Source organism: Curcuma longa, chromosome 7 (assembly GCF_044706935.1).
Source record: "Curcuma longa cultivar G26 ecotype Majalengka, Jawa Barat chromosome 7, ITB_CL_G26_1.1, whole genome shotgun sequence".
Taxonomy (NCBI): Eukaryota; Viridiplantae; Streptophyta; class Magnoliopsida; order Zingiberales; family Zingiberaceae; genus Curcuma; species Curcuma longa.
In genome coordinates, this window is record NC_133867.1 from 6,022,961 (window position 1) to 6,045,638 (window position 22,678).

At 37.0% G+C, this 22,678-nt stretch overlaps 5 protein-coding genes and 2 non-coding genes across 9 annotated transcripts; 4 read left to right on the forward strand and 3 right to left on the reverse strand.

Moving 5' to 3' along the window:
- The first annotated feature begins 203 nt into the window (after positions 1-203).
- LOC141832428 (uncharacterized) lies at positions 204-4,218 on the forward strand. Its single transcript, XM_074719932.1, has 3 exons — positions 204-280; positions 1,477-3,350; positions 3,720-4,218. Exons 2-3 carry the CDS (start codon positions 1,530-1,532, stop codon positions 4,026-4,028), a joined length of 2,130 nt encoding a protein of 709 aa, XP_074576033.1. The 5' UTR covers positions 204-280; positions 1,477-1,529; the 3' UTR covers positions 4,029-4,218.
- Positions 4,219-4,400: 182 nt separating this feature from the next.
- On the reverse strand, positions 4,401-11,591 carry LOC141831885 (uncharacterized). Its single transcript, XM_074719300.1, has 7 exons — positions 11,377-11,591; positions 10,239-10,277; positions 9,532-9,669; positions 7,548-7,687; positions 7,374-7,465; positions 5,810-5,925; positions 4,401-5,029 (listed from the first exon to the last, which is right to left on the reverse strand). The coding sequence occupies exons 1-7, from the start codon at positions 11,515-11,517 to the stop codon at positions 4,592-4,594; spliced, it is 1,104 nt and encodes a 367-aa protein (XP_074575401.1). The 5' UTR covers positions 11,518-11,591; the 3' UTR covers positions 4,401-4,591.
- A 412-nt stretch (positions 11,592-12,003) lies between these two features.
- Positions 12,004-12,074, forward strand: TRNAG-GCC (transfer RNA glycine (anticodon GCC)). The gene has a single exon. It is a non-coding gene; the product is annotated as a tRNA-Gly (tRNA).
- A 201-nt stretch (positions 12,075-12,275) lies between these two features.
- On the forward strand, positions 12,276-12,346 carry TRNAG-GCC (transfer RNA glycine (anticodon GCC)). The gene has a single exon. It is a non-coding gene; the product is annotated as a tRNA-Gly (tRNA).
- Positions 12,347-12,536: 190 nt separating this feature from the next.
- On the reverse strand, positions 12,537-14,650 carry LOC141832343 (protein PHOSPHATE STARVATION RESPONSE 1-like). 2 transcript variants are annotated; one of them, XM_074719846.1, is made up of 8 exons: positions 14,356-14,593; positions 14,108-14,262; positions 13,728-13,938; positions 13,580-13,656; positions 13,468-13,504; positions 13,300-13,348; positions 13,116-13,185; positions 12,537-12,975 (listed from the first exon to the last, which is right to left on the reverse strand). In XM_074719846.1, the coding sequence occupies exons 1-8, from the start codon at positions 14,534-14,536 to the stop codon at positions 12,682-12,684; spliced, it is 1,074 nt and encodes a 357-aa protein (XP_074575947.1). In that variant the 5' UTR covers positions 14,537-14,593; the 3' UTR covers positions 12,537-12,681. The 2 variants fall into 2 exon arrangements, with proteins under 2 accessions (XP_074575947.1, XP_074575946.1); XM_074719845.1 differs by having other exon boundaries at positions 14,108-14,650.
- A 3,942-nt stretch (positions 14,651-18,592) lies between these two features.
- LOC141832519 (large ribosomal subunit protein eL37x-like) lies at positions 18,593-19,932 on the forward strand (the record flags this gene model as incomplete). The annotated part of the gene is made up of 3 exons (XM_074720017.1): positions 18,593-18,761; positions 19,566-19,667; positions 19,751-19,932. Coding segments are annotated over 3 exons (324 nt in total), but the record flags the coding sequence as incomplete, so codon positions are not given.
- Positions 19,933-21,008: 1,076 nt separating this feature from the next.
- On the reverse strand, positions 21,009-22,615 carry LOC141831776 (plasmodesmata-located protein 2-like). 2 transcript variants are annotated; one of them, XM_074719182.1, is made up of 3 exons: positions 21,655-22,615; positions 21,159-21,270; positions 21,009-21,075 (listed from the first exon to the last, which is right to left on the reverse strand). In XM_074719182.1, coding segments are annotated over exons 1-3 (915 nt in total). In that variant the 5' UTR covers positions 22,457-22,615; the 3' UTR covers positions 21,009-21,074. The 2 variants fall into 2 exon arrangements, with proteins under 2 accessions (XP_074575283.1, XP_074575282.1); XM_074719181.1 differs by lacking the exon at positions 21,009-21,075 and having other exon boundaries at positions 21,155-21,270.
- Positions 22,616-22,678: the final 63 nt, after the last annotated feature.

Sequence of the window (22,678 nt, forward strand, 5' to 3'; positions counted from 1 at the left end):
GTGATTGATTTCTGATAAATGCCAATGTACTTTAAGGAGAGGGATCGCTGGAGAACTAGAGAGCTCGTATGAGCTGAGTTAAGCATGATTAAGAGAAGATTCTCCTTTTTTATATTATTTTTCCTTCTGCGCTGTGCAGATCAACATGAGGCGGTAGCCAGAGGCCCAAGAAGTCAAGAACCCTATTTTTTTTACTGCAAGAGCTAAAGGCTGCAGATTGTGATGCTGTAAAGCTCGTGGTCTTCGCCTGCTTCTCTCCGCTCTCGTCGGCGAGTCTCAGGTACTTTTTCATCTCTGACAATGTGTATGTACTTGAAGTGAATCGAGATTTGGTGATTGAATATGGAAAGTGATCATTTTGTTGCTTCTGATCATTTGTTTGAGGGAAAATGGTGTTCCAAAAATGTCTCCTTTTTGGAACTCAATGTGTTTGGCGAAATGTTTCAGTGGAGAGTTCCCCAAGCGTTTATGCAGTTATAGATTTAGGATTTACACCAAGTGACTTGATGCGGCTGTTTAAATCATTTCATAGGAATTTGTTTTGTTTGATTCAAAATCTCATTGGTGTTAACTGTGTTATCAACTTGCTAGTTTTACAATGTTGCTTCTATTCTGAAAGAGTGAGATTTGTCGGTCCCCTTTGCTCGAGGTCAATTTGGCCATCAGCTGCTGTTGCCTTGGTTATTTCCTTTCTTCGCGATTGAGTAGAAGTTGTATGCTAAATTAGTTAATTAGGATTGGACGAGCATTTGGGCGGTAGTTGGATGAGTAAAGTTGAGTTTGATTGAGGCCGAGTGGGGGCGTAGGCAAGTTGCTTGAGATGATTGTAGTTTGGTCAAGGTGCCTTAGGAGGCTGTTGAGTTTGGCCGAGGTAGATGAGATTTCTTTGGGGCAAGGTTATTCACCTGAGCTAGACTTAGTCCTTTCAAGGTGGAAGTTGAGGCTGTATCGAAGGTGAATTAGGGCCTGTTGTTCTTTTGTCTCTCTTGATCTTCTAAAAGCTGCCAAACTGACCACTCTGTTTAAGTTGACGGAACTCTATCAACGTGTTCTTCGCATACCTGAAAATGCTGCCAGAGATGGTCACTATTGTACTTAACATTGTCTAACACATTGAGTTCGGAAGAGTCAGGGCGAACAGGGTGTTTTACCCATATTAATATGTTTTCCAAAGTCCGGTATGTAAGTATTTGATATAGTTAACAATCCGAGAATAGTTCAGACTGAGCTTCATTGTAATTCTTGAAGAAAATCCTCACCTTTTATATTGTAACAACCTTCTTAGAAATATGAGCCCCAAACATCCTATCAAGTATCAAACTTCAAGAAAATTTGAGTTTTATCTCTTTTTTTCTCTCTTTGCAACTTGCATTGTCTTGATTTGTCGATGTATCAAATCTTGGTCAGCAACTTATTTCAGTATATTGGGAATTCTTGCTTTTTCTTATGTAAGCTAACCTGTCTCTTATGCTTCAGCATCTCATTAAATTGATGATCAAGATGTAGTTTCTGAACAGTCTATAGCAAGCATGAGCACTGAATCTGTCAGTAACTCCATTGTTAGAAGAAGAAGAAGCATACAAGAGACAGCTAGGGAAGGACAGCCTATCGACAAATCTCGGTACTTGAAGACTCTGGATTGTGATCTTAGAGAACTAAACCGCAGTTATTCATCATGTCTCCAATACAAAAGCATGCACTCACAAACTCATGGTAGTTGTGATAGTGAATTGGTGAGACGAGCTTCCATGTATCGAAGCTCTGAAGAGATAAGAAGAATGAGAAAACTTCGAGATGGAAGGAGGACAGTGGAGAAAGATGAGAATTTTTTAATGTTTAAAATTGTCAACCGTCTGCCTAGGAATGGGGCTAGCACTGAGAACCAGTTGAAGAAGTTTCCGCCTCTTGTTTCATCAAGTGCCAACTCAAAACCTACTGGTGACACAGTTAAGCCATCCACAAAAAGCTCCGCAGGGTTTCTAGATCTTTCATTTCGTGATCTTCCTGATAAGCCTTTGTGTGCCAAGGATTCCAGCTCAGATTCCATGTCACAAATGTGTAGTCTGGTAGATGATTCTTCGGCAATTTGCATTCAGGCAGTTGATACGAATATTTGTCGCAGAAAAGCAGTTAAGGAGCTACTAAAACCAGGATCTCTCAAGGAAGAAAGTTCACTAAAAAATCTTCCAAAGTGCCTTTCAGAAAGCGCAAAAGTGTCTCATGCAGTTTCACAGATGGAACATGGTTCGGCTGAATGCCATGGTTCCAAAACTTTATTTAGCCCTCTTAAGAAAATTCTCCACCCAATCATGAAATCCAAATCCGTCCGATATTCATCATTCATGAGAATTGGAAATACAGTTCCTAAACCTGCAAACATGAGGAATGGAGTGCCAAGAAATTCTTCGATAAATGAAGTTTCTGTAATGGAACAAAATATGCAGCATCATACATGTTTGAAGGAAGAAGAGTCCTTAACTGCTACGATATCTCTTTCTCATCTTCATGGCATTCTTCGATTCGAAGTGGATAAGGGGGATCCTTTGTTTAAGTTTTCATTTGAATATCCAGAGGATGTTTTAGCTGCAAAGATGTGGAAAACAGATAGTGTATCTAACTGGATTTATACCTTCCATAGGCCTGAACATACGATAAACACTGATCGAGGGGCTAAATGTGAGCACACAGAGTCACTTCCATTAGTTGGGCAGATGCAGGTTTCTTGTTATTTATGCCCAGGAGTTGTGGAAAATGGATTTTTGGACAATTCGATAGTTACAGAGTGTGTTTTATATGACCTTGCACGAGAAAGAAAGGACTTGGCTATTGAAGAAAGATCTAAATGCTCTTCAGATTCCATAGGAAAACCGTTTGAGAGAAAACATACAGTGGAGCACTCAGGTCCCGTTCGAAATCAATTCCGTATTAGCAACTCGAGTGCTTCAACTTCCTACCCTTGGTTACCGAAAAATTTGCATCCGCGACTTGAAATTGCAGCTATAGAAATAAAAACTCCTTTCAAAGGAAAAAGTTGGAGAGATCATGAAGAGTTTAGAGAAGAAAACCAAAGTTTATCGAAACATCCTACAGTTGACCTTTTAAAGACTAGCAGGAGCAACCTTAATGATGCAATTGTGAGAGTTGTGACTCCAAGTGGAATTCATGGGTTGCCAAATGGTGTTGAAGGTGGCCCTACTTCACTTCTAGATCGATGGAGGTGTGGTGGAGGCTGTGATTGTGGTGGCTGGGACACGGCGTGCCCAATTATCATGCTCAACAATCACAGTTGTGATGATTCAGAAGATCACTCTGCACGGAAAAATCAGAAGCCTATTTTGCTCTTTGAGCAGGTATGTGCATGTAATAAGTTCTTTAGTGTTGTAGTTTCAATCTCTCAAATCGATATTATTAAGTGCATCTTTCACACTGTGTTTGCCAAAATAGTTGGACGAATATGATGATGATGATAATGCTATGAATCTCGGTGCGCAAGACCCCATCCATGCCCTTTGTATCATGTGTTGAATATCGATACCGACACTATGAGCCAACACTAGTTTCTCATAAGGCTTATATTCATTCTGAAAGATATAAAAAACACAAAAGCATGAATTTTATGTCTTGTTTACAATCTTTTGCAGTTGTTACTTTAACCTGAAATGGGTTTTCTGTCTTACTTTTTGATTCTTATATAACATCTGATTCATATCTTTGAATAGGGAAGAAAAGAAAATGTACCTGCGGTATCGATTATGGCTGGAGGGGAAGGACAGTATTCAGTTGATTTTCACACAAGTTTCTCGTCGCTTCAGGCATTTTCGATCGGTATCGCGATACTGCATAATGCTAATGTTTCATCAGCACTGATTCAGGAGAAAAGCAGACACAGGCTGCATTCTAATTCACTGAAACTACTTTTTGAGGAAGAAGCCAGGCATTTGATTGAGCAAAGAAAAGCAAAGGAAGGAGTTGAACAAGTGCCATCTTTGTTCGTAAACCGACCATTCTCTCCCATGGGCAGAGTTTAGATTTGATGATGATGATGTCTTATACGGTTTGACGTCCTAAATCCTAAATCTTAAATCCTAAACCAAAAGGGCCTTGAATGTAGCAGAAGCGTATAAATTGTGTAACTCAATGTTATGGTAAGGATCTAGTGCTAGCCATGTCATGTTCATAACAATAACTATATCGATTAGGACGATGATGAGATTGATGATGGAGTTGTAAATGATGTTATAAATAACTATTGGAATACACAACAGATCAGTAGGGAAAAGAGAATTTACACTGATCCTAGCTAATTGAAACCTAAAATAGGTTATTTAAATTGAACCAAACAAATCATCAAATCAGTTGGAATGAGCATTTTGACACACGAGATCAATGCAATATTAATGGAATCAACAGAAATGGAAGCATGAACAAAACCAAAGAAGGAACAAAATGAACATGGAACTCCTCCACATTCTATATTGACAGAATATGACATTCGAAGCGGTCGATAGACATGGAACAAGAGAGTTTATTGCTAATTGTATGACTTTGTTCATGCGCGACTGATGTGCTTTTTGCATCTGCGGAATATATGTTATTGTTCAGAAGTATTGAATCCTTTTCTTATCCATTGTTGTTTGGTTGGTTGGTGTGGCCTTGGGTTGTATTTTCCACCCCTTCTTGATACCGTGGTCTTCCTTTTGCTCGTAGCAATCTCGTTTGCCAAGTTTCTTGATTCTTTTTCCTTGATTTCATGGTCATCATCTTTGCCTGGCTTGTTACTGGTTCCGGCAGAGGCAGTGGGTGGTATCGTAGGCGGTTCGGCATTGCTTGCTGCAGATGTAGGCACCATGGCACCCTCAGGGAGGTGGTACATTCCAGGTAATATTGCAAGATCCTTCTTGGGTTGGATTAGGCCATTATTGTCACTTTGCAACTTTAGAAGAGTCTCAAAGTGTCGTCTTCTGTTGTTCTCTGACTCGGAATGGAGCAACAGAGAATTATCTTCATCCACTTCTATTCCTGCAAAACCCTACATCAGCAAAGGAAGTATCATGAATTCTGCCCAGAGGATTTTTCCTCATTGTCTAGAAATAATAAGCTTATTCAATGGAAAGCAAAAGGAGGATATGCAACTTGTTTTCTACTTGTTCAATAGTCACCACCGTTAAATGCTAACGCTACTACGGATTATATATAAGCTATGCCCATTTATACTGAGAGATCATTCAACTTTGGCTTGTTCGGAACCAACTCTTAACAAATCTCAGCTAATTCAGCTTGCTTGGATTAGATGTTCTGTCAATTGATTCTTGTTTTCTTTCTAAAAAACTTGCACAACACCATTTTGTTAGCACAGATGGAATCGACATATCTTTTCACAATGGTATAATATTGTCACTTTGGGACTAAGTCCTCATGATTTTACTTTTAGGTTTTACCCAAAAAGTTTCATACTAATAAAGATATCATTCATCTTATAAACCTATGATCTTTTTCATGTATTTTCAATGTGGAAATTGTATCCCATACATTCTAGCAATACAGTGGAATTTAGGTATAGCTTAGTGTTTCATCCAAGATGGGAAAACTAGGCGGTTGAATTCGAATAAACCATAACATGTGGATTACATGACTAGCTAGAAAACGGATGGAGAGAAACTAGAAATGGATTTCAAGAAAATGGAGACCAATTTCAGTAAAATTAATGAGAGAGATGAATATATGTCAACAACCAACTTAAATCATAGAAAGCCTGTATGCTGTATTGTACAAAAAGGAAAAGAATATAACATTCTGGTGGGAAGCATACCGAGGACAATGAATCTGTTTCCGGATACTCATGGAGATGCACAATATCTTTCTCATCAAAGATCTTCCGACAAACTGGGCAAGTTCCCTTTTGCTGATTCATTTCAACAGGCACACCTGAAGGAATGTTAGTTATATCATTGGCATTCTATTTGTGGAGGAAAAAAACTAGAAATGACGAAAATGGGCAGTAAAAAACTTGTAACCGAGACCAACTTATTAGCCAGCATTCTGAAGTGACAAAAGGTCCAAGACTTCGAAGCCTTTTGATTCAATGATGTCAATATACTAAAAGCTTAAAATCTGTTCAACACCAATGGTCGTTGACGTTGTAAAAAAGTTGGCATATGAGTTGAAGATATCTAAACACCCTTCAGAATGTAGTGCAAATCACAAGTTCGGCAAAATAAGTTGGGCCGAGTTGCCTCGTAATGTAATGTGGATTAGAAAGGGGCTACAACCCAGAGAGAATTGTGAGCCACTTCATCGACTCATCGAACACGTTTCACTTGAGCTGTGACAATTGCTAACTCAAATGTAACACTTAAAACCTACGCCTAGGTCCTAAATAATAATATCCTTTCTACTGATCAAACCTGCACAAAACTTGAGTCCTTCACATCCTCTCAACATTAGCTTAACACTTGCATTGGCCGAACATATTGTTGTCGGTCAAATCCCCAAGAGTAACAAAGTTGGTTCCACTACACAGTCTGCTTTAGAGCTACACTTACTGCTTGTCAGCTTCTTGATAACTTCCACTTAGCAACCATTGAGATTGCTTCACAGTTAACAACTTCTACTTTATAACAGTTGCTTCTGGGATCAAAACATTATGCCAACTCAGGCACACTAAGGCGTAAACGTAACAATCTATATAATCGTATAATGTATGAAACCATCAAATCCACCTTGTGGAAGGAGCTCTTACATTGTAAGAATTGGCAATTACCCACAAGCACAGGTGCTCAAGACATCCAGATTAATAACCCACAAGAAAGGAAATCTTATTTTTTATCGATAAATAAGTGATGATGATATTATCCTTATCATATTTCTGAAGTTCTAGTTCAAACGGGAACTACTATGCCATAGATGCTTAGATTTTTACTCCTTTTCATATAAGGGTGCCAAAATTCCAATGCAAAACATAGTTCTGGTTACATAAAATCTAAGCTTATAACACAAACACTCAAAAATAGGATTAAACATTCTAAGAATGTTTATTATGTTTCTTACATATGAACCAAATACTAACCAAATAATTCAACAAAACCTAGTAGACAATACAAAATGTATAAATGTCTAGCAAATTATTAAATTTTCATCTTCAAATGATTATCTCAAGAAGTAACTAAGTTTCTGAATTCATTGCAAACTATAACTAAACTAAAGGAAAATATGAGTTGATTTACTCAGCTAGAATATTGCTCAAGGACCTCAAGAATGGAATATCATAAGATCTTCCCCGGGAAGTACTTGAAATATTGAACATCTTTTAACAGCTAAACATCTTCACTGATCCTCTATGCAATTGTTCAACAACAGATGCTCACCAAAAGTACCTTTTTTTCTTTGAAGATTAGAAGATGAAATTTCTGCAATTGCTTCTGATTCTTCTGCCAGTAACCATTTCCACCATCCGATAATGCATTCACTACATAGCAAAAGTTATAGAACATTTAGTTGATATGAAAAAATTTAATAGATAAATAGCATGAATAGAAGAGGATAGTTACTTATGGAAGCAGTGATAGCAGGACATCAACTTCATAAATGGCATAGTAGAATCTGACTGATCTTCAGCAACCAAAGGATACAAGCACAGCGGGCAGTTTCCTTCAGGATGATTCATGTTAGAAAGAAGATCCACTGCTTCCTAGAAATAAGAAATCAATCAGCTCAAAAATATATGTTAATCTGTAATACGATCTTCGCATAGTATAAACATATATTGCATGGAAATATTTGGAATTTAAACTGAAATTTTCTTCATATTAACGTAACTAAGGATAAAACTTTACCAGTTGAAAGTGGAACAAAAGAAATGTGCAAGCACCTTATACAGTTATACCGACTAGTTTCACAATAAGAATCATTTGGTTTAAAACAATTGAACTGTGACCAAGTCTTATTTTCTCAAATTCCAACACAATAAACAACACTTATAGATGCAGTCTTTTGAATGCCTGTATGTGTGATTGCTATTACTAATCAATTAGTTATCATTTGGATGACTGAAAGGACAACTACATCAACTTGATTTTTTTTAAATGTTATAATTATGCATTTTTAGCCTATGAGCAATAGAACATACTAATATCACCTTACCAAAGAATATTTTAAAGAAACTATTTTCAAGTCATTTTAAATTTATACTTTTTACATTAATATCGTGTTAGGACTGATGGAATTAACATATCTCTATAATGATATTGTCCATTTTGAATCTAAACCCTCATGGTTTTGTTGTTGAATTTTACTCAAAAGACATCATACTAATGAAGATATCTTCCATCTTATAAATTCATGATTTTCTCCATATATTTTCAATATGGGACTTTGATTGCAATTCCAACAATCCTCCCCTCAAACAAAGGACTACCATACTCCAATCGGGGTCAGCTTGACGTCTGATCTCTTGACCCACCAGCCCTTGTTAGAATCGATGGAATTAATATATCTCCACAATGGTATGATATTGTCCACTTTGGGCCTAAGTCCTCATGGTTTTGTTTTTAGACTTTACTCAAAAGGCCTCGTACAAATGGAGTATTTTCCATCTTATAAACCCATAATCTTCTCCATGTATTTTCAATCTGGAGCGTTGATTGTAATCCCAACAATCTTCCCTTCAAACTCTCCATTGGTATTACAATCAAAATCTCACATTGGATATACATGGAGAAGATCATGAATTTATAAGATGGAATATATCTCCATTAGTATAAGGCCTTTTAGGTAAAGCTAAAAAATAAAACCATTAGGGCTTAGGCCCAAAGTGGACAATACCATACCATTATAGAGATATGTATATTCCATCAGTCCTAACAATGGAGATATGTAGATTCCATCAGTCTTAACATATCGTTTGCCTGATGCAAGAGACATTGCCACATTAACAGTTATTTGTTGCATTTCTAGATTTTTTAGGCTATGTTTGGATGGGGTGAAGGGAAGGTACATTAACGAAAGGGAAAGGGAGGGAAAGGGAGGGAAAGCCTTAAGAAAATCTTCCTTTTCATGGGCAAGGAAGGTTAAAACTTACTCATCCCTACCTTTCCTTTACTCACTCCTTTCCAAACAAGGTTCAAGGTTCCCCTTCCCCTTATTTACTCTTCCCTCCCCTTCCCTCACGTTCTCCCAAACAAAGCATTAAGATCTGAGCTTGACTCCAAATTGACTTGGTGGATTAATTGCAAGTTGCTACAGCTTGTCTTGCAACAAGTCCACTTGGAACAATAAATACCCTCAAGGGAATTTCAATATATATATGACTACGTGCACAGATTTACATCAATGCTCAAGTAATGAGGAGTTATCAATTACCATAAACTCCTAGTCACATGGGGTACATTTTATAAGTCAAATTCTGCTGATGACTTTATGAGTAACTAAGACCTTGATGTATGATAAAATTAAGAATGAGAACAAATATTCACAAACAGAAAAGACTTTAGATATTTTACAATACAAGATCAAAGCAAGTTACAACTCATTTACCTCACAAAGTGCTACAAGCATTGAGCAAGAATGGAGTTCTATTGCTTTATTCTGCACGCCAGTAATTAAATATGCTTGTCGACTTTCATCAAGTCCCTTCTCATCTATAATGTATATGTGAGGTGGCACACTTGGATACTACATCAAAATTTTTAAAAAAAAATGTGATTACAGGATTTTAAAAACAACTAGATGATTCAACACACACCTATAATCTGTATGACAAACTAATACGGTAGAGGTATACTAGTCTCTCTCAAAACCATTATTAAAATAATAAAAGAAATAAATTGTGTAACAAACCTTGTGAATCATGTGCTTTTATCGTGGAATACTTGGTCAAATCAATAAACATCAATGCATATTTATAGGATAGGAGTGACCACTGATCTAAACCATTTGCTAAACAGGAATTAGGCAGAGTTCATCATCCTACAGTCAATGAAATTTCTACCGTGGAAAAAACTTTACATTAGACACTTGAGTGGTTGAATGCACTCTCAAGAAGAAAACTTCTATTGCAAACTTCCGAGGTTCTATACACTGGATCACCAGATTTCAGTAATGAAATAATTAATGTTACTAATCGAGAGATAGAAGTATCAAAAGACAAAATTGAATTCTTTAGTTGAGACATCTCATAGTTCACATAAAGTAAAGAGAAATTTTGTAAATATTGTAACACAAATGCTCTTAGTTTCATGTACCTGAGTAGTTGATTTTATTCCAAGGATAACTTCCACAAACTGCAGAGTGAAAGTGAGGCATTAGTAATAGTGAATTATAACGTCTACAAGAAAATTTTCCAACAATTTGGCAACCAACAGATAAGACAGTGAAAAAAGTTCTGATACTGAAATTCATGCAGATAGTAACAAGCAGAATTCATGGAATACGTGAATGAACAATTCAATCATCAAAAACAATCTGCCATTCAAATAGTCAACAAGACACAACTTCTATCTATTATTAATAGAAAATGAAGATGCATAAAAACAATTCAGCAAGACAAAAGGATACATGCATGAAAATGTGAGCAAATAACAGCATTCAATGGCTTCACCCAAGATATGCTCGACGATGTGAAAGCTTATTATAAGCCTACACATGCAAACCCTTCAGTTTCCAATAAAAGCAATTGAGAAAGCAAATAATGATGTTAGGGAATCAGATGATTGATCCTTTGTCTAATAACTTCATAAACCCAATAAGAGGATGATTATATTAACTAAACGAGTAATGATTTGTGCATAAATTCAAGAAGCAACTTGCACATAATATAAAGCAATCAAGAACATTTTGTGCAGGGAGTCCAATATGTTTCATGTTTGTAGGCAACTACGAGCATACACACTACAAGATAATCCTGGTCTGTGCAGGTACTTCAGTAATCAAGAACATTTTGTGCAGCTACAACTTATCTTGGGTATGGAGGTTTTTTATAACTTAATGTGTGACCAAATATTTAGCTTTACAAATAGCCAGAAGATGGAACAGTAATCCAAATATCATACCTCCCAAAAACCGTTTATATAATTTCTTTTAGCAAATCCCAGTCTGGAAGCATTTACTAACATAATAAACACAAATCCGTGTGTGAACATCCAGTAACACAGATTGAACTTTATAAGTCCATTGGTTTGAGATTCTCTGTGCCAATTCAGGCAATTGAAACAAACACAAGATGATCTAATGAAGAACTTCAAACCATTGTGTCGCTTTCTCCCCCGTGCTCCTCAATTACAATCGCACCCAATCAAAAATCCTCCCAGTCAGTAATCGAGACACAGAGGGGAAGAACTCGTACTCACGATCGATCAGAAAAGAGAAAAGGCGGGTGGTCACCTGCTGCGAGGAATCGTCAGCAGTCCGCGGCCGGATGTGGACGGCGAGATGGGGCGGAAACTCGCGGATCACGCGGCAATCACCGCCGTAAACGGCCAGGACGGCCTCCACCTCGAGACGGACGTCGTCCTCCTCCGCCATCGAGCCTCCGCGCGAGGAGGAGAAGAGAAAGAGGACGAGGCGGGCTTCGGCGGCCTTTCAAGGGCAACGGGCTTGAGAGGGCGGCGCCAGGGCAACTTCGTTAGTCCAAATTGGAAAGCAGATTTTTTTTTAAAAAAAAAATTATTTTTAAAGTTTTCTATATTATTTTAGAACATTTTTAAACAATAATAATATTAATATATTGTTTATTTGTTTTACAATATTTTTTTCACTGAATTGGAATTTAAAATGCATATATAATTTGTTAAAGCATTAAAGATTCACAATTGGATTTGAATATCTATGATATTAGATATGTTTAACTTACATTTAAGATGCTATAATCTGTTCGACATAATATTATTAGAGTTTAGTTTATATATTATATTTAATAATTAATATAAAATATTTAATTTCTTAATATTTTAAAAAAAGACAAAGTATTAATAAATAGAATATAATAATTTAATGCCATTTAGCATCAAAGCACCAGTGGTCTAGTGGTAGAATAGTACCCTGCCACGGTACAGACCCGGGTTCGATTCCCGGCTGGTGCAATTTTTTTAATTTTCTTTTAGTTTTTAGGATAAAATTAGTTTTTTTTTTTTTTTTTTTTGCATTGCAGTAATTTGATAATTTCAATTCCTTTCACAATAATTGAAAAATAAAAGGCAATTCTATAAAAATTGTTATCAAATATATTTTTACAACGAGAATTTATAAGAAATAGAATAAGTATCGACCAATAGCATCTCAAAGCACCAGTGGTCTAGTGGTAGAATAGTACCCTGCCACGGTACAGACCCGGGTTCGATTCCCGGCTGGTGCATTTTTTTTATTTTCTTTTAGTTTTTAGGATAAAATTAGCTTTTTTTGCATTGCAGTAATTTGATAACTTCAATCCATTTCACAACAATTGAAAAATAAAAGACAATTCTATAAAAATTGTTATCACAAATATATTTTTACAACGAGAATTCGTAAGAAATAGAATAAGTATCCACCAAATGCATCTCCAGAGAGGTAATCCTATGCCTTGACAGAAGACATCTAACTTCTGAGCATGGTTTTGGCTGCTTACACTTGTAGTCGAAAAGTATCAGGTGCTGATGATACCTGTATCGACAGCCCGAACTATCGTATTGATCGTCCAAATTGATTCACTCATGATACGGTTCTCGCATGCTTGGGTGTAATCTCATGGCAATAAGATTCAGATTCAGGTATCTTCCATTTGCCACCAACTTGCCTACCCTCTGTTACATTCGAGCTGCTGCGGTGAGTAGTTGCTGCAGGTTGCTCAATGTCGACGACAGTTGGAACTGTTGGATTGGCAGTTGAATCCTCTGCAGCCAGAGAAGGATGGAACTTGTCCGGGTTCGGCTTGCATTGCTTCTCGATCATCATTTTCAAGTACCTGTCTTGTTCTTCAATCTGCAGCTGTAGTTTTCTCTGGTTCTGTAAAATAATGGATGAGAATAAACTGGTAAATCGATTGACATTGGACAACATGGAGAACAGATTTCAAGCGTGAGCGCGAAATCAGGTAGGATAAAACTGAAACAAGCTAAAGCATCCTTGTATCTACAATAAGCTACCTCAAGTTGTTCATGAAGCTGTTTTTGAACTTCCATTTGGAGTCTCAACGCTTCAGTGAAATCAATACCTCTGTCGTCAATAATGAAATATTAAGTACACAAATCGATCTCTAGTTTAGTTTCTAGCGATATGAATTGGTAGAACTATGTAAGAGAGAACATAAATTAGCAAAGATTAACTCACGTTTTGAGATCTAGAGAAGGCAATTCCTTAGTTAATTTATTCGATACACCTGATGTACCAAAAGAAAACCCCTTTTCAGATAAAACATAGCGAGATAGATAATTTTGTTAGCTAATGGATTGTTAATGAATATTCAAAACAAAAACAAGGGTGGCTGATTATACCAACCTGAAGAATCTGGCCTATAATGAGTTGTTCTGAATTTCTGCAACAAAAGAGAGATTAAGAATCACACAAGTAGCTGATGCCACACGGCTAAATGTAGTTGAAGAAGATGTACCTGCAGATGGCTTTTCACATGGTCTATTGTTAATCCTTCCACTTTCATTACGTTCAATACCCCTTTAGGAGTAGCTTCTGAAAGTTTCGATAGAAATTTTACAAGAGAAAAAAGGCAGGGAGTTGAAAAGAAGCACAGGATATCATACTTTCACTACCACCGAGCTGGTTGACAGCTTCTACGAAATGTTCATGGAGCTCTGATGTCCACCTCATCCGTGGCTTCACTGCTGTAGTTGTAGGATCTGGCAATTGACTTGTGACAGGTGGAGCATCGCCGGATTGACATGGAACAGATTGATGGAGTTGTGAATTTTGAGTTGATATGCCAAAGGAAGGTTGATTATCCGGGTAAACAACCTATAGGCATTCCACAAGCACATAAATTGATCTTGATTTCAGATAAATGATATAACTTTAAAAATCCTCACACTTTCCCCAAAATGGTCTTGTGAAATGAATGCTGAGGGAAGAAAAAAAAGTTTTTGTTCTGGCTTATTCTACAATTACTTGAATAAAATTCTAGTACCTTTGGTTGAGTATCGGAAACATTTATGTCACCGAGTAGCTTCTTCCATTCTTCGTTCAAGACATCATTCCACCATTCATTGTTCTTATTAATGTCATCATCAGACATCACCATTGAACTGCTCTGCACCTGATTGTTCTTGGCAGTTGCATCATCTGAAAATTTTAGAATGCTTGGAATTGGATCAGGACACCACGTAGTTGGATCTTTGGAGAGATTATTAGCTGGTACTTGGAAAGTTCCTGTACCAGATGAATAGGCCAGAGGCAAAGGCGCTCCCGTTGGTGCTTCATTGACAAATGAACCACTGTCACTGTGCCTCTCATGCGAGAGAATTGAATGAGAAGAAAGTCGAGGAGGCAATGAGTAAATGGTTGAGACAAGAGGAGAATATCGGGAGGTCAGATGATCGCTTCTATTGCTCTGCATGATAACTTGATGGGAATCTGATGACCCAGGACACCTCTCTACTAAGGTGGTCAGCCTAACAGGAAGAGGTGATGACAAAATGCGAGCAGAATTACAGAGCTGTTCGACATTCATTGTTCCAACTGGTTGAGCTGAACATGTTTCCTTCTCGTTCCATATATCTGCAAGAAACTCATCGGATTAACTTTACGACTGAATATACCTCTCTGAACATCTTATTCAATTAGAAGGTCAAAGGCCTTGAATCTGTAGAATGATCATTGGCAAGAATGAATAAATGACAGATTTGCCATTAAAAGCCATATAAACTACGTAGTCGCACAATTTCTAAGAATGTAACAAGGTCTTATAAAGGAAGTATTACATTAATACTTTTGGTGTTTAGCAATAACATACAAGAAAGGTAAGAATTGAACTATGTTCCATCAAGCTAAATTCTTTACCATAGAATATAAATCTTTATCAAAGTGCCACATACATCAACATAGGTCAAATCCTGTATCATTTTCATTGTGTTTAAGTAGCACATTCAAAGGTTTCAATGCTATGAATCGACATTATATAAAAAAAATTACTAACATCTACAAAGGACAAAAGGTCTATAACTCCCTTGTGCACAAACATATATGAACCTGCAACAAGCTTCCTAAAGATTGAGTCTGTAAATCGCTAAAAATGAGTTGGTGCCTCAAAAGCACAATTTAGTTAAACCCTCATCAGGACTGCAATGTGGAAGACTTCAGAAGGAAGAAAAGGTGTTGTATTCGACCTGCAATTAATGTCGGTTCGGTATCTATGCTTCCAAAGTGGGATCCACAGCTCAAATTAAAGTCATGAAGCAAGTAGCCAGAAAATTCAATTGGAACTAGCGCAATCTTGTTGAGTTTGAATCCTTTTCACAATTCAATTCTCATACCGATAAGACTACTCATAACCAATTGGCAAGAGATCGAAGACTATGCAAGTTCTTTAAAAAAAAAACAAGGAATGCCTCTCATGGTAGAAGAACAGATTACACTCTACCTAAAACTATAAGGGGACAGCAGCAAACCGAAATCCAGCATCTCACTTTACTGAAATCTACCAAAAGCTAATTCAGACATCAAAAATGCATCAAATACTCTCTATCAAATGCGTGCTCGAGGATAGACTGCAATTTAGATCAGAATCAATATTTTTTTTATCAGAACAGTAAAACCGGGAAAGTCGAAGAAAACACCTTGACCACCTATAAAAAAGCGATTTTTAGCATCCGTGACATCGAAAGAGGAGTAACAGAAACTGTAATAATCCGAATCAAAGGACGAAGTTTATTCGCATGCCAAACGGGCGATCCAAAAAAAACCTCTGGCACTCGGACATCGATCGTTCCGCCAAAACGAGAACGGGAGGCGAGAAATACGAACCCTACCTTTCGATACAGTCATCCAAAAGCAAACTTTAATCCAAAAGGAAACAAATAAAGAAAGGAATTAAGGAAGGAAGGAAGAAATACCAGCAAATGAGGCGGAAACAAATTGGTTCTGTGCGATTTCTCGCCTCCGGATGGCCTTGCGACGGCGAGCGGAACTCCGGAGGTCGCGTGACGGGAGGAGGAACCAAAACCGGAGGCGGTGGTCGAGCGGGGCGACGCGAATCCCGAAGGCGAAGGGTGCGAACGAACCCAACGGAAGAAGCCGTCGCCTTCTTCTAGCTCAGCTTCCAACGGCAACGATGGATTCGTTGAGAAAAAACAAAAGTGGAACAGAACAAACACTTCTTATCTATTACCCCCTTGCCGTTCTTCATTATTTCAGATGAGCCCTTGCTTCGAGGACTAACATATATAAATCTTATGAAATATTTTAGAAAACCAATAAATGTTGGGGTATTGTAAAAATCACAAAAATCCCTTTTTTAAAAAAAAAATCAAATGGACTTCCCATAGGCTATTTTATCTTTAAAAATATCCCTTAATTTAGTATTATTGTAGCCGCTACTAAATAGCTATTATAATATGTAAAAGTAGTTGTTATAACGTGTAAAAACTACTAAGTAGTTATATAACATATTTATGGTGAATTTAAGATTTAAAATTTAGAATTTAGGATTGTAACAGCTACATAATAGCTTCTATATCTATTTTAAAATCATTTTGATTAAGTTTAAATAATTTTAATTAAATTATTAAATAATATTTTAATATAATATTATTCAGAGATTCTAAACTCTAAACACATTGTAGTAGTTATTGAATAGCTTCTATATGTTGTAACAATTATTAAGGGATATTTTCAAAATAAGATCATTGAAAGGTGTTAATTTGACTTTAATTGGAAATGAAACATCCATACTGATAATTGTACAATGATGAGTGTCCATTTGATTTTTTTTTCTCCTATGAAATTATCTGAAAATATTTTAAAAGAGAATTGATATGATTTCAAAATCATTGTGCTTTTGAATTTACCCGATGGATGAATCAGAATAAGATCATCCACTTTCAAGACAGACAGAAGGTTTGGGTATCTGAATTATAAAAAAATAGGAAGGAAGACTTCATGTGAAATCATACAAACTAATCCCCACATTTTCAAATATTCCAAAATTATATATATATATATATATAATATATATAATAATAAAAATAAGAACTAGCATGTCAATGTCATGGCTTAGATATCATCATATTCCAAGGTCTCATCCAATCCAATGGCCTCATAAAACAATTCTTCAAGTCTAAACGACAAGAAACTAACTAACAAAGCAACAACAAACAAATAATACTTAGAAATTTCCACAACATCGTCTTGTTTGTCAACACCAAAGTCAATGACTCAAAGATTGAAATAAGTTAATGGAATTATAAGTGTTATTCGAGAATTTATTATGGTTATTATTATATAATTTATTTTTCGAAGAGGAGTTGAAAGCGCGTGGAGATTCCGATTTCCACGAAGTACACACAACTTTCGTCTCCGTGGATCCACCGTCTCGTTATCTTATGTAAGAGTGTCGACATGCCTGCGACAACGGTCTAACCGTCAGCTTGTGGCCGCTTTTTATATTTTTGGATCAAAATCAAAAGCGCCATTTGGATGAAATTTAAATAATTTTGAATGTCCCCGGGATAATGATGTAACGGTAGGACTACTCCGTAGTAGATTGTAATCAAAATCAAAAGCGCCATTTGGATGAAATTTAAATAAATTTGAATATTTTAATATAATAGTATGTATAATTTAAAATTTAGGTTCAAAATTTTAAGATTTAAAATTTAACCAAAACATGTAGAAACTACTTGGTAGTTATTATAATAATATAGAAACTACTTCATAGCTATAATAACGTGAAAAATAAACTATTTCAGAATATAAAATTTAGAGTTCAAAATTTTAATATTTAAAATCTAGTCATAATTTATAGAAATTATTCCATAACTTGTACAACTTATAGAAATTACTTGATAGCTCCTACATGAAAAATTAATTATTTCATTAAAATCTTATACCCTAAATAATAAATTATGAATACTATTATATCAAAATATTCTTTATCGACTTAATCAAAATTATTTAAACTTTATCAAAATATTTTTAAATCGATTAAAATCACTTAAAAATAGTTATAGCAATTACCAACTATTATAATACCAATGGTGCTCGTTAATAAGGAGCTGCTTACAAATGGGGAGTATATGTGGGCGTGATCCGTTGCCTTTGTCATTATTTTTTTATATATTAAGTCACCCCCAAAGATTAAATAAATGTTCCCTTATTTTTTTATATATTAAGCTTAAAAGATATTGGGCCACAGACCAAAGTAATTGGGCTGAAATTACGGTCCACATATTCGAAACCCATCGGCTCCTTTCCGCTTTCAGAGGCGTCGGCCCAGATTACGTACTATAAAAGGGGGATCCCACGGCTAGGGTTTCTTTTCGTCTTGCTCCCTCGGCCGCCACCGACGCACCGGCGAAAAGAAGGGAGGCAGCATTAGGGCGATGGTAATGTTCTTTTAATCCCTTCGCGACTCTCGCCTTCTTCTGTTCCAGTTTCGGTTGTCTAATTCTTGCGTTCGGGCTTCTTCTTCGTCTACTTGTTCCGGCAGGGGAAGGGCACGGGGAGCTTTGGTAAGAGGAGGAACAAGACCCACACGCTGTGCGTGCGGTGCGGGCGGAGGAGCTTCCACCTCCAGAAAAGCCGGTGCGGTTCCTGCGGCTATCCCGCTGCTCGGATCCGCAAGTGTAAGTTACATCTGATGCCGTCATTTTTGTTTTTCTTTGCTTGATTTTGAAGAACTAGTTTGATTAAGCTCCTTGTTAGAAGAATGGAAAGCATGAAAAACAGTGAGAGAAAGTGACAGAGAGTGAGCCAGATCGGTCGTGTTCTCTAAATTCAACCTAATTTGACAAAATTTAAACTGGCTTCATTATTTTCCACCTTGAATTGTACCAGACTTCAATCAATTCCATCTATTTCCTACCGGAGTATGACTCATTTTGTAAGAATGTAATTCAAATCTATAATTTTATGAATTTCATTAGGGTTTGTGAGATGATCAATATGTTGATGTCAATCCAACTGCCAGTGGTCAATAGTGGTAGCAATGGAGTTTGACAACTAATGCTTTAACTTGAAAGATTATTGCTCAACAACAATTAATAAGACTTCAATCAAACTTTGTGCCCCTTTCAGCTGTGAGTTTTAGTAAAACGTAAGATACAGAATCCAAAAGAACATTCATAAATCACACCGATATTATTTGGCAAATAACTCCACTGTAACAACTTGGTGATCACAAATCTTTTAGTATCCATTGATTTTGCTATTGATATGAAACATCATCTGTTCTTAATTTCATTGTTGCCTTTCTTTTATATCAATTTTTCTCATGTTGTCCTTCTATTTCTTCCCTCTCCACTACATTTTCTTAATTTTTGCCATGTCAAATAGTTTCTGTAACATAAACCAGTCTTCAGATAGTCATAAAAATTGCTGAGTGATACCGCAATATGAGATTAGTTATAGCAAGTTTGTTCTTGCAACAGATAATTGGAGTGTGAAGGCAATCAGAAGGAAGACAACTGGTACTGGAAGGATGAGATATCTCCGTCATGTGCCAAGAAGGTTCAAGAACAATTTCAGAGAAGGTATTCAGTTTTTCTTCTTCCAATTTGTAATATCGTCAGATTCCACATGGAAGATATTGATGTTAGTACTCTCCTCCTCTCAGGTACTGAAGCAGCGCCAAGAAAGAAGGCTGCAGCTGCAGCTGCAGCTGTTTAAACTTAATTGTTTCATTTTTAGCTTCTGGAGCATTATGAGGGTTTCTTAAAACTTAATTGTTGAACGGCAAGACTTCTTGGATGTCTTTTGCTTTGTATGTTTCATCGGTCTCAATTTGTTTTCGGTGTTTGGATCAGTGTCTGAAATTTTTGAATGGAATGAATTTATTTCTGTCACTGAAGACAGTGAAACAGAGTTGCTAGATGAGCTTCTTCCATTTATCCTCTTCCTCTTTAGACGTCTACTGTCCATCCTAAAAATATTTGGGCAAAAAAGAGCTTCTGTTTTTTTAACTTTCAAAGGAATATCTTATTTTAATTTTTTATTAAAAAGGTATTTTATTTTCATATAAAATGATATAATTGTTTTTCAGTATTATTTTTATTATTAGTTTATTTATATTTTTTTATTTAAATTTTGAATTAATTGAGTATGATGTGGTAGTTATAAAATTGTAATAGTTGAGTATGTTGTGGTAGTTATAAAATTATAATGGTTTTATATGTTATAGTTGTTATAATATATCTTAGCTATTATAATTATAACAATTGTAGTTTATAATAGTAACAATTATGATTTTGTATTTTATAATTATAATAATTGTAGTTTATAATAGTAACAATTATATTTTTTAATGATTAAAATTATAATCATTATAAAATTATAATCATTAAAATATTAAAATATGACAATAATAATTCTTTGATTTTTAAATGAAATTTTTTAATATAAAATTGAATCGTTGTGGATTATATTGTTGGAACTCTATGAATCATGTGAAAAAGTATGATTCAATTGAACTCTATTAATCCAAAAAAGTATGATCCCCCTAAATTGAATTTGATTCCCGAATCTAAGATCTCTCTCAATTGACAATTCAATATTTAAATTGATATCTTTTCCACTGACTAAGATTGTATTAAAACTAGTATTTATTTATTTATGATACATTTGTAAGACAATTCAGCTGTAATAATTATAAAATCGTAATTGTTATAATGTGCATCCGATTAAAAATTTAGACAAAAAATATAAGAAAAAGATGGTAGAGTAGTTGAATAATTGTACGAGGGTGGGATAATCTTTTAATAAAAATATAAAGTGGGACCTTAATGATTCCAAAAATAAAGGATATAAAACTTTGTAAAATTATTCTAACAAAATAATGAAATCAATACAATATGATACAGATATCATATATCAACAAAATTTATTTCACGCACTTACATATTTTTTTCCTCCACAAAGAACAGGCCGCCCGAGTGTTCCTCTCTGCAACGTAAGACGTTAAAAAAACGAAGATAAGCGTGGCCATACAAAAGTGTAGTGCTGTTGTAGAACTCTACGTTTCTTACCAGTCGCCATCATTCTTTTTCATGACACTTCTAGCGAACAAGAAGCAGATGATCAAGAACCCCACCCCTGCCGTAGCTCCCACAACGATGGCCACCGTCTTCCCTGTTTGACCTGAACTCCAATACCAACTTCAAGAATCAAGATCATCAGCTTTCTTTTGAAAAAGAAAAAAAAAATACAACTACAAATGAATAACGAAAACTTTTTCTTTAGTATCAGAAGAATCAAACTAAGGAAATTGTGAGAGCAAATATCCAGTTCATCACCAATTCACCTTTCTTGGTCCATGAAATTCTTTCACCAAACTATCTTGTCTCATGATGTAGGGTGAAATAATTGTATGCCTAAATTCTTAGCTACAGAACAGGAGAACAGGAGACAAAAGCTAATGGAAGAATTTGATCTCGCCATTGTATGTATGTGCTAAGTATGCAAGAAATGTGATGGAAGCGAACGAGGGTAGGTTTCGAAATGCTAATGAAAGTAAGCAGTTACCTCCATCGCCGCCGCCGTCGCCGTTGGTGGCGACGCCATTGGCATAGTACCTGTAGCTGATGTAGCACTTGTTGAGGTAGACCTGGCCGGAGGCGGATCCGCCGCACTCCGCCTTCGACTTCTGGATCGCCTGCGTCACGCAGTCGCTGCAGTCACTGGCGGCGAGGTCGCCCTCGCACTGCGCCAGCGCGTACACGGATCCGTAGCTGGTGGCGTAGAACCCTCCTCCGCCCGCGACGCCGCTCTGGAGCTGGGCGAAGGCCGTGTCCCGCCTGCCCTCGAAGTCGTCGCCGCCGACGCCGCTGCCGCCGGATCCGCACGCTTTGTACAGCAACTCGGTGCCGGGGACCTGGGGGAATCCCGAGACCTGGTAGAGCGCGTAGCAGCCAGTGAGCTGAACCCGGACGGAGGCGGAGTCGGAGCCGCAGAGAGACGACCACATGGGGAGGACGCGGGCGACGCAGGCGGAGCAATCGGAGGCGGAGAGGTCGCCGCGACACTGGAACAAACCAAGGAAAGACGGCCCGCCGTCGGCGGAGGAGGCAGCGGCCTGGTAGAACTTGGATGAGTCGGCGTGGGAGGTCAGATTGGAGGCGAGAGCGTCGAGCGCCGCGGAGCCGCCGCCGACGGTCTGATTGGAGCAGCCCTTGTAGACGAGTCTGAAGAGATCCGCAGGGACGACGGAAGGAAGAGGGAGGAAGGCGACGGCGAGAAGCGCGGCGAGGGACAGCGCGAAGACCCGGAATGATCCGGAAGAGTCTGGAAGCGCAAGAGGAGGACGGTAGAGAAGAAAGCAGGCCATCGGCTCTTCTTCCTCTCGCCCTGCTACTCTCACTTTCACCGCTTTCACTTTCACTTTCACTGCCTTTATTTGCAATCAGTGGGATGTGGAGGAGCGCAGTGAGGGATGATGGAAAGACACATTAAATAGGATGTTGCCTGTTTCTTGCAGATTGAGCAACTAATGAACAGAACCAAGCAGCAGTTCATCCTAATTCCTAAGCAATCGAGGAGAAAAACAAGA

Bases quoted from the DNA above. Each gene is read 5' to 3' on its own strand.
- LOC141832343 (XM_074719845.1), bottom strand. From the start codon at position 14,650: ATGAATGTCGAACAGCTCTGTAATTCTGCTCGCATTTTGTCATCACCT. The intron at 13,505-13,579 runs GTACATCTTCTT...CTTTTGTTGCAG, and splicing joins ATGTGAAAAGCCATCTGCAG to AAATTCAGAACAACTCATTA. The intron at 12,976-13,115 runs GTAGCTTATTGT...ATTATTTTACAG, and splicing joins AGCTTCATGAACAACTTGAG to AACCAGAGAAAACTACAGCT.
- LOC141831885 (XM_074719300.1), bottom strand. From the start codon at position 11,517: ATGGCGGAGGAGGACGACGTCCGTCTCGAGGTGGAGGCCGTCCTGGCC. The intron at 5,926-7,373 runs GTACTTTTGGTG...ACATTCCTTCAG, and splicing joins TAATCTTCAAAGAAAAAAAG to GTGTGCCTGTTGAAATGAAT. The intron at 5,030-5,809 runs GTATGCTTCCCA...TTGCTGATGTAG, and splicing joins AAACAGATTCATTGTCCTCG to GGTTTTGCAGGAATAGAAGT.
- LOC141832428 (XM_074719932.1), top strand. From the start codon at position 1,530: ATGAGCACTGAATCTGTCAGTAACTCCATTGTTAGAAGAAGAAGAAGC. The intron at 3,351-3,719 runs GTATGTGCATGT...ATCTTTGAATAG, and splicing joins CTATTTTGCTCTTTGAGCAG to GGAAGAAAAGAAAATGTACC.
- LOC141831776 (XM_074719181.1), bottom strand. From the start codon at position 22,456: ATGGCCTGCTTTCTTCTCTACCGTCCTCCTCTTGCGCTTCCAGACTCT. The intron at 21,271-21,654 runs GTAACTGCTTAC...ATTGGAGTTCAG, and splicing joins CGACGGCGGCGGCGATGGAG to GTCAAACAGGGAAGACGGTG.